At 61.5% G+C, this 10,035-nt stretch overlaps 1 protein-coding gene across 1 annotated transcript in view; it reads right to left on the bottom strand.

Annotated features, from left to right (window-relative positions):
• The window catches only part of CARS (cysteinyl-tRNA synthetase), a 45,642-nt gene that overhangs the window by 7,385 nt on the left and 28,222 nt on the right, over window positions 1-10,035 (bottom strand). The window contains exons 8-16 of the mRNA XM_023537359.1: window positions 8,417-8,538; window positions 4,048-4,160; window positions 3,398-3,526; window positions 2,986-3,115; window positions 2,770-2,873; window positions 2,358-2,455; window positions 2,037-2,226; window positions 1,491-1,563; window positions 683-757 (exon numbers count right to left, since the gene is read on the bottom strand). Coding sequence (XP_023393127.1) covers window positions 683-757; window positions 1,491-1,563; window positions 2,037-2,226; window positions 2,358-2,455; window positions 2,770-2,873; window positions 2,986-3,115; window positions 3,398-3,526; window positions 4,048-4,160; window positions 8,417-8,538 — 1,034 coding nt within the window. The remainder of the gene's footprint in view (window positions 1-682; window positions 758-1,490; window positions 1,564-2,036; window positions 2,227-2,357; window positions 2,456-2,769; window positions 2,874-2,985; window positions 3,116-3,397; window positions 3,527-4,047; window positions 4,161-8,416; window positions 8,539-10,035) is intronic.

Here is a 10,035-nt window from a genome sequence, read left to right as displayed (position 1 = left end):
GCAGCTCGACAACCCAAACCACAGTGGTTGGCGCAGAGGCGGCCTGGGCTGACGAGCCCCGGTGTGGCCCAGGCCTAAGCCTGCCCCTGGCTGCGGGGACGCATCCCTGCAGGGGAGGGGTTGGACTGCTGGAGTTTGGGGTCTTCCTCTGCACCCACGCAGTGAGACAGCAGGGTGACCCAGGGAGGGACGAAGCCTCGCATCGCTGCTGGCCTCGGCCAGCGTACCTTTGGGCTGGCTCCCCAGCGGCCCAGCTGACCACACCAGCGCACCGTGGGCCATCAGGACCGAGGTGGTTCAAGATGTGGGAGCTACCGCCTCTGCTCCTACAACAGCTGGGGTTTGGAAGGTAACCGTGAACTTCAAATGGTGTGACTTGTACGTCTGCCCTTCGGCCCACAGCCTCCCCTACTGCACTTCCTGTGGCTGCCCGCTCCAGTGAGCTGGGTCAAAGGGCCCACTGAGGTCGCTGGGGACCCGTGTCTATCACCTTCTGAAGGCCCCACAACACAGCCACGGCATTTAAAATTGAAAGCATTTCTTAAAAGTTCAAAGGCAGACTATCTTTAACCTAGAAGTTCTTTTTTAAACAAAGAAAACAAATATCTAGAATCACTGCCAAAGAGAATAAAGCAGCTATGTGACTTTTCCTTTTAAAAAGCACCAAAAAAAGTTCACATACAGCCAAATCTAGAAGACATCACAGCGACAACTAATCTAAGGCTGGCAAAAGCCACCGGCGACGTGGGCGTGGACTCTGGCAGGACTCCTGACAACACTGAACGGCTTTCTCTCCGGAAGTCAGTTCTTGGGGAGACGGCTGTGAACGCTGCCTGCAGGCGGTGCCGGCTGTCACCAGGACCCAGGATTCCCAAGGCTTTGCCTTTCCACAGTGCGCTCGTTTAAATCACGGTTGTTACACTTAAACCACTTAAATGTCTACACAGACCTAACCGCACAATTACAGAGCGCTCCTGGCAGGAGAGGCGTGCGAGTTCGCGTGAGATGAATCTGAGTGTGCACTTGTCACAGGTTATGGCTGTCACTCAGCGGAAACTCTACACCGGCCACACGCTAACCACGAAAGCGCCAACCATCGCCGATGGGCTTCCTCACACACAGACCCAGCGGCCGGCGCAGCCCACGCGAGGGCTCGACTTGTCCCATCTAGTGGTCTCCCAGGACTAGGCTCAGATCGCACAGCAGCACAGGTGCCCCCCACCTAGCGGTCCGTGAGGAAGGCTGTCATGGCCCCGGCTGACCTTCCACACAGGGGCCAGGTCGAGACACAACCCAGGGTGGGTGTGGCCGGCCCAGTGTGGGTGGGACCTAATGCCAGTCTCCAAATGGCCACAGGTTTGGCCCAGGAGGGAAACGGGACCGGGAGGGAGGACTCTAGGCAGGAGGGGCCCTGGCGGTGGGTACTGTCTCTGGGCGGGGTGACCCAAGGCGGCCCCGTGGGGAGGCTCCCTGGCCCAGGCAGGCTCTACTCACGTCCAGGCTGGTTCCGGGTCCTCCCACCGGGAAGCCCAGGGAGCTCTCCTCTTCTATGGCCCCAAAAATCTAGAAGAAACAGGCGTGCAGGGTGAAGAAGTCCCAAGGGACAACAGCCTGCAACGGGGCCCACGATGCATGCAGCTGCGCGTGGGGGAGGCAGCCGTGTGGGTGGCCTGGCCGGGGAGCAGATGGGCCGGCAGCTCCCGGAGCAGAGCCCCGGCCAGGGTGCCCCATCTCTCTGCTCAGGATGAGTCTTGGCTCTGGCCGTCCTCGCGGCCTCTCTCGCCCAAGGCCACTTCCGACGGGGAACCAGGAGGGCGGCATGTCACCCTCGGGTCCTGCATGCAGCAAGACCCCGGAACTGGCCAGCACCAAGGTGGTGCTCCATGTCCAACCTCAAAACGGGAGGGAAACTGAGGCACAGAAGCACAATCGCTCCACGCGAGGACGGTGCACGCGCCTCACGTCTGCCGCCCAGAAGCACGGCAGGGACTGAGGGGGACAGAGCGCTCCCCGCTCGGCACTCCGCCCCGGCTCACCTTCAGCATGTGCGTGAGGTACAGGGCGATGCTCTCCAGCAGCGTCCGGCTGGGCCTCCTCCTGGCGGCCTTCCGGGCGGCCATGTAGAGGTTGCACTGGCTGACCAGAGCCCGCATTTCCTCCAGGACGGTGCGTGTGTCGATGTTATCGCACAGGGCTTCGTGCACCGCCGCCTTCTTGTCATAGAAGCTGAGCAGGAAGAGAGAGGCCCGGGAATGTCAGCGGCGTGAGGCACCTCAGGGCCTCTCCGTGCGGCCTGGAGCCCCCGGCCCCGTCGTCGGTGGGTGTGGCCGCGCCTGCACACCCAAAGGGGGCCCCACCTCTCGTTCAGCTCCGCCTCTTCCTTCTCCCACTTTTCAAACTGGCCGGTGGCGTCGACGGGAGCGCGAAGGACGTCCTTCACGTTTAAGAAGAACTCCTACGGTCAGAGTCCGGAGGAGCAGCACTGAGACGGCTCTCCCATCGCAGAGCCAGCTGCAAACGCGCTCTTCCGCGCCAGGCGGCACCCGCAAAGCTCTGTGCGTCGGCCCTGCCCGAGCCCGGGAGGGGGTGTGGGGGCCCCAACGCTAGCGCCTTCGCAGACCTGCCGGTCAGGGGAAGCGACCGCGAGCTGCTTTCCCCGCCGGCACGTGGCCGCTCCCGCCTGCGTCCGGCTCTCGATCAGCGAAAACAGGAAGCAGGCGGCAGGTCCATCTCGGTGACCAGCGGCGCCCTGGGGAGACGGGCACTTACGTTCATGAACTTCTCAAACTGCAGCGCGGACTCCATGGTGTTGCTAGAGTAGTCTAGCGTGTCCTTCCACGAGTGCATGAGGAAGGCCAGGCGCAGCTGCCGTGCTGTGGGCAGAAGGGTGCCGGTCCCCTGAGGTCTCGAGGTCCCAAGGTCCCCCGAACCGCCACCGCGTGTCCGGGAAGAGCTGTGCTGGCGCACGGGGCAGCCGACGCTTACCTGAGTGCTTCTTCAAGGCGTCTTTGATGGTGATGAAGTTCTTGAGGGACTTGGACATCTTGCAGCCTGCGATCGTCAGGTGGCCTGTGTGCAGGAAGTAGCGGACCCAGCAGTCGTTTTCGAAGTAGGCCTGGGTGGAGAGACGGGCGGGGCGACCGTGCTGAGCGCCCGTGTCTGCGGGGAGGGACTGCCCGAGTCAGCGGGCCGGGAGGTGACGGCTGGGTGGTGTCCAGGCCCGTCCACTGCCACAGCCAGACCGTGAACGTGGTGAATCAGACTAGATGAGCAGGGTTCACGTTCCCACCAACAGAACCCGCCGTGGGCCAGGGTGTACTCAGTGTCCCCTGGCTGACAGCCCGACTCCTCCCACCGCGGTGGGGGTGCCAGGCCCGCCCCCCTGGAACAAGCCTACCTCCGACTGCGCCAGCTCGTTGTCGTGGTGGGGGAACCGGAGGTCGAAGCCCCCTCCGTGGATGTCCATCGAGGCTCCCAGGAGGGTGCCCGCCATGGCGGAGCACTCGATATGCCAGCCCGGACGGCCCTGGCAACCAAACGACACGATGGCCGGCCCGTCTGACCTCCAGCCTCCACGTGCCCCAGCGCTCATGACCCGCGAAACCCCTGAGCTTTACGGGAGCAGGAGTTAGGTCCCACACCCAGGCGCCGTGGGGAGCCCGCTCTGCAAAGCCCCCCACCGACTTCGCAGAGGCCGAGGCTGTGCCAAGGCCCATGTCATTTCCAGAACTCCGCAGCGCCCGATCAGGGGCAGAGGCCCATCGGTACTGCCGTCCCAAGGACTGCGGGGGGTGGGGTCGTCCTGAGAGCGTGTCATGCTTGGGGCCGAAGTCCGTCAGGACAAGGGGCCTCCAAGGTGCGCCGACAATCCAAACCCCCAGCTGTAGCTGGGTAGACGGAGGCCCCGGAGGGAAGTGCCTGCCCAGAGGCCCGCGAGGCTCAGCGGCATCGTGTCCCCAGGACGGGGCAGTCCTGCGGTGCTCCGGTGAGGCGCTCTGCCCATGACCGGTCCTCGCCACGCCCGCCCCAGCCTTCCGGGGCACTCACCCTTCCCCACGGGCACGGCCAGGACGGCTCGCCCGGCTTGGAGGCTTTCCATAGGGCAAAGTCGCTGGGGGACCGCTTCTCGCTCAAGCGGTCCGCTGAGATGCTCAGGTCGCCTGCAGACACAAGGGAGGGGTCACTCTGTGCAGCCAGGTGGTCGTCCCCCCTCAAAGCCGCTCCTGGCACTGCCTGGCACTCCTTCCGGCTAAGCTCCGCTTATCAGCGTGGTCGAGCCCGCCCTCCAGCTCACTGCCTGGGGTTTGGTGCCGCCCTAGTGCCAACATTTACGAAGCGCTAGTCACAAGCTCAGAAGCCTGGCCCGCTTCTGTGTCCTCCCCACACCCTCGGCCCCCACCGTGGCAAGTGACGGCGCTGAGGCCTAGGGTATGAGGCAGCTTGGGGACCCCAGCTAGCGCATAGCCCACAGGGCTCTCAGCTGTGGTTCTGGGCGGGAGCAGGATGAGCTGAGCCTGCCGCGTGCGAGGGAATCTTGGGCTGGAGGTGGCAAACCGGGACACTCACTGTTCCTCTGCGTTCGTCATGGGGGGTATGGGGATGGTAGCTACAGAGTGGCCTCTGAATGCCAAGAGCAAAAGGGAGTGACCCGGTTTCCTGCACAGGTCCCCAGGGAGCAGTCAAGGCCGGTCACTAGGGGCCAGGCCCGAGCCAGCCTATGCCTGGCTGGAGCGATGGGAAGTAACCTTTCTCCGGGAAGGGGATGCACGGTCACCCCAGGAGAGTCCCAGACCGCAGGCAGGACCCACGGAGCACATCAGTGCCGTGAAAATGAAAACCCGCCAGCACGGCCCATCCCTGTGGCCCCGGTGGTGACTGGAGGACAGGGCGCAGCACTGAGGGCCCAGAGGCCCCTTCCCTGGCCCGTGTTCCAAGTGCTGCTGTCTTCTGGGTGCTGTCACCCCTCATGGGAAACTCCGGAACGGGGAGGACATTCTCAATGCCGAGCGTTGCAGACACAGCACAACCTCACGAACGCCACTGTCCAAGCATCGGGCAGCGCACGGACGCCGCCCCGAGGACAGGCGGGAGCGAAGGCGTTACTCATCGGCCACCTGTATGAGTCCAGACGGGTCCTGCGTGTAGAATGCTTGCACGGCACGGAAAAGGACCGGGAAAATGCCACAGTCGTACACGTGGTGACAACCGCCGTCCACGTTTTGTTGTGCTGACTTGCATATTGGTGTCTTTTTAAATCAATTCCAATAAAACCAGGCACAGCAAACGAAGAGGGCAAATTGTACTCCAGTTTCCTAGTTTCTCAGTCTTTGAGTGCGTTACCGCGTCATCAGAAATTACTCGAAAACATAATTTGATACGGTGCTTTGACGTTCTTTTAGCCACTCTTTACATGACAGAAAATGTGCTTTTAGGTTGTTAATGTTTTGTTATGGACATGGGAATATATCTGGCTTTTATGAAAAACTTTGTAACAAAAATGACCTTGATCTCTGTCACAGCCCTCCCCATTCTTCACCAACGTCATGATTTGGTGATAACTGTTATTTGCTCCCGATTCTTGAAGAAAGAACTAAATCACACAATCCTCTCCCTCCCCCTCCTGGTGTCGTTTCTCATCTCCCTCCCAGAGGCAACCGGTACGCGGCCCCAGAGTGTCAGGAGAGTTTGTCACTGTCACCCCATGGCGCCCTGTTCTACTCAGCAGAGCAAGCAGGCTGGCCCACAGGGGGCCCGGGTCCCCACCGGCACACGCCGCCTCTGTTAGAGCCCCAGTGTTTAGATGAAAGGTGACACTTCCCAGGTCTCCTTGCAGTGACGGGCCATGTGGCCAGGTGCGACCACGGGTGGAGGTGGAAACGCCCCTAGAGGGAGGGCACGCCCCTCCCCGTCCCTTGGCTGTTGGGTTCTGCGCCTCTTATCCCTGGAACTTAAGCCGGTTCTGAAGTCAGTCTGCAAGAAAACGGGCCCGGCACAGGTGCTGTCTAACAAGAACCGTCAGCTGGGTCGGACGGCGTGCTCGTCACACAGCTCCCGTGTGCTCCCGTGGTTCTGGAAGCGTCCTCGTCCACGTGACCGTTGGAGGCCGGGCGCCTCGCCGTGCTCTCCTGCGTCTGTGCAGGTGTAACCCTGGCTCCGGCCGGTCTCCACAGCACGTCGTCAGGCTCGGCTTCCTCCTCACGGACCCACGGATGCTCCGCTCGCTCGTCAGTCCTGCCGGAAGTGCTTCTATTTTTCCGTCTTGCTGAAGAATAGGCTGTCAACCTCTAGAGTTATTTCCATTTTATCTTTATTTCCTTTCGGTCTGCCGTTGTTCTGGTCCAGCTTCCGCATCTGTCGCTTACCTCACTTAATTCGAACCCTTCTGTTTTGCAATTGCACGGCACTTAAAACCACAGAGCTCCTTGAACCAGCACGTCAGCTGCACCCCCCGAGTTTTGCCACATGGCGCCTGCCTGCTGTTCGGGTAAACCTTCCGCTATCTGCACCTGGTCCTCCGTTCCTGCAGGCTACTGAGGAGTGTGATTTCACACAGGTCTGTAAGTTTTAAATGTCCCCGGTGTTGACACCGAGTCATTCATCGCGGCCACAGGATGCGGTCCCCATGCGAAGCCTCTCTTTGGGATTTGCGGGGACTCCTCTCCGGGGCCTGCTGTGTGGTCCTGTGTGAGCTTAAGGGAGTGGACGTTCCTTATTCCTGGGTGTGAAGTTCTGATCCGTTAGACTGGCCACTGATGTGTATTTCTATCCTGTCACATCCCGGCGAGTCTTGGCGGATCCACCCACTTCCGGAACTGCACAAACCCCCTTCCAGGTGCGGCCGTGTTTACTTCGTACACTTTGGGGATGCGGACGCCATGCTGTCTGGTCCCAAGTCCGTGACCTGGGGACAGGAGTTAGCATCACGCAGTCACCTCCCTTACTCTGATGACTGTCTGCAGCCTCAAATGCCGCCGGGTCTCCTGTCAACACCGTTAAAGCAACAGTCTAACTTCTCTTAACGTTTCTGTGTTGCCTTGTTTTGTTTTTGGTTCTGGTGTTTCTTTAGAACAGAGTCCTAGAGGTGAAATTACTTGATCAAAAAGTATAAACATTTTCATGGCCAAACGGCCTTCCCGAGACGCTGGAGGGTAAACGCGGCGCGCGCCCCGGCCGTGAGCGAGCCACCCCGCAGCGTGGGTTCTGTGGTTCGTCCCCACGTTGTCAGGGACTGAGAATGGAGGCGACACTATGAAAGACAAACACAACTCGACTTGGTCCAGAAAGAGCCTCTGTCTATGTTTAGAATATTTAGATCAAGACAAACAAAGGAAAAAAACAAAAATAGAAAAAGCAAAACCGAAAAATAAAATGAGAACAAAAAGATGGGCGTGGGGCCGGCTGTCCCTCGCTGAGATGAGGAAGCAGCCGCTTCGGGCTGCTGCCTGGCACTGCACTCGACGGCCTGCTCGCGCCTGCACGCCGGGGGGCCTGAGCGGGGAGGTCTGGCCCGGGTCCCCATCTGGCATTTCCTGAGCGCCTTTTAAAATGACAACTCAGAGTGGAGCCCAGGAAAAATCAGTGACCTCCCCAACCCCCTTTAAAGTAGCAGGTGCTCATCACCCCGCTCTATCTCCTGCTCGCCGGTGACCTGAAACGGAGGGCTGCCCTCCCCTCATCGCGCCTCGGCTCTGGGACCCGTCACGATGCACTCGGTGACTGTTTCCTCCGTGTGCTTCTGCTGTGCCTTCGCCAAAATGGCCCCGGGTTTTCCGGTCCCCAAAGTGAGAGCTCAAGGTGCTGAGGGAGCGACCTGCCGCTGTGGGGGGGGGAGGGTGGCTTGCGCCTCATCGGGCCCTAACCTGCATCTCAGCGCAGCAGCTCCCGGTGCCCCACCGTCCACGCTCATGCGCCTCACCGACACCCCGGCCCGAGCGCTCTGGGGCCCTGAGGTTTGCGCTGTTTCCCAGGACAGCTCTGAACGTGCAGCTGACCCCGAACGTGGGTCGGGGCACCGGCCCCACACCCAGTCGGAAATCCATGTATAGTGTTGGACTCCCCGCAAAACCTAACGGCCGATAAACGGCCTACTGCTGATCAGAAGCCTCGCCGAGCGCATAAATAGCCTAGTGACGCGCGTTTGTCGGGTCTATGTGTTCCATGCTGTGCTCTCACAATAAAGTGAGCCAGGGAAAACGAACCGTCGTGAAGAAAACCACATGGAAGAGAAAGTACTCATTTACTGAAAACACCCCGTGCCACTGGCCCTGCGCAGTTTAAACCTAGCATTCAGGATCAGCCGTCCTTACAGTTTACTGATTAGAAAATTATGCATTTCACGGGCTCGGTGTAGAAAACTCCCTGAGGCCCTTCAGGTGAAAAGGTGCCACCCCCACCCCACCTTCGCCACCCCCCTCACCTTCTCCCTCCTGCAGGGCTTTCTGATCCCCGACGGCCTCAGGCACCAGCTTCCCGTACGAGTGTCTCTCGCTGGACGCAAACTTCACTGTGTCAAAGTACACGGACCCGTTGGAAGCGTAGCTGGGAAACAGAACAGAAACAGGGTGCGTGTGGCAGACCCAAAGGTGGCCGGAGCTGTCCCAGGAGGCACGGCGGGCGGCAGGCTGCATTCACTCAGCCTCTGCCCCAGGCCACCGTTCCCAGCACTAGCTGCGAGGTCTTGACACCACGGTGCTGGTGGGCGGGGCAGAGACATGGCAGGGCCGCATCACCCAGCAGGGGCCGAGTCCTCACTCCCCGGGCAGCCTGTCCCTCTGCACACGACCTTCTGCCGCGAATCCTGTGACCATGCAACTCTCGCCTCTGAGACAACACGGTCCTGGGTCGTGCTCTCAACTTTCTGTCTACGTTATACCCACCTACGTGGCCCAGCCAAGGCTCTCTGCCTCCCAGAAGCCCGGAATGATCTGTCTCCTGTCATCTTGGCTTGGTCCCTATCACACGGTCCTGTGTCACCGTGCAGCGACCATGAAAAGGGGGCACCCATGCTGCCCTGGGCCCCTCACTTGGCTGGGGGTGCGGCTCCCTGGGGCAGGGGAGAAGTCCCCTGGCGTAGGGCACGGCGAGCAGGGGCCGCACTGGAGATAGGCACCGGCTGCCATCCGTGCTCCCACGTGCCGACTGTTTCAGAAAGTGCTAACTTCAGAGCCTCGCAAAGTGATTCCCGCAGTCGGAAGGTGCCAGAATGGCAGACGCGGGGCAGGGCAGCCCTCCGGCCCAGGGCAGGGGCGGCGTGTGCTGGAATCCCACCAGGCAGAGAACACTGGACACCGCCGGCCCTGCCTCGGGGGGCCACACGAGGACGAGCGCCCTCAAAGGGCCGATGCCGCCGAAGACCTGGCAGGGCCCACGCGCACCAGCGGCTGCTTCGGTGGCCTTAACTGTGGGCTTCCTAGTGGATGGCGGGCCAGCAGCTCCCCACACCTCTCGCCTTTGCCACAGTCCCCAGGGCAGGACACGGCCGAGCAGGGGTGGCCCCAGGTCCCAGGCTGGGCCCCAAGCGGTGGGAGCAAGCCTGCCGGGGGCTCGGGGCGGGCGGACTGCAGCCAGCACGGCCCCCCTGCTCTCCCTCCCTGCCCTGGACACGGCGGAGTCTGTACGGCCAAACAGCGGCTTGAGCGCAGCGGAGCCGCGGCGCCGAGGGATGTCGAGGCTCTCACGCTGCGCCCCTCAGGCTGAAAGCGGAGAAGCCTGCTGAGGGAGCGCGTGCCACGAGGTGGCGAGGCTGGGACTCGACTGTGCTCCCGTGTGTGTGGAGCAGTCCTCACCCCCAGCGCCCTGGGACGTGACTGCACGCGAGTCTCTAAGGGGGCAGTTAGGGAGGGCCCTCGGCCAGCACGCGGCTGACCTCGTAAGGAGGAGGCCAGAACTCAAACCGTGCTCAGTGCCAAACGTGGAGGGACAGGGAGATGGCGGCCGTCTGCCAGCCAGATCCTCCCACACGGCCCCCGGCACCGCGCTCAGGCCTCTGGACTCCAGAGCCGTGAGCCGACACCCTCTGCTGCCCCGGGCACTCGC

This window comes from Pteropus vampyrus, unplaced genomic scaffold, assembly GCF_000151845.1.
Source record: "Pteropus vampyrus isolate Shadow unplaced genomic scaffold, Pvam_2.0 Scaffold187, whole genome shotgun sequence".
Classification (NCBI taxonomy): domain Eukaryota; kingdom Metazoa; phylum Chordata; class Mammalia; order Chiroptera; family Pteropodidae; genus Pteropus; species Pteropus vampyrus.
The sequence above is the reverse complement of the archived record's forward strand: the minus strand, read 5'-3'. Positions and strand labels throughout refer to the sequence as shown.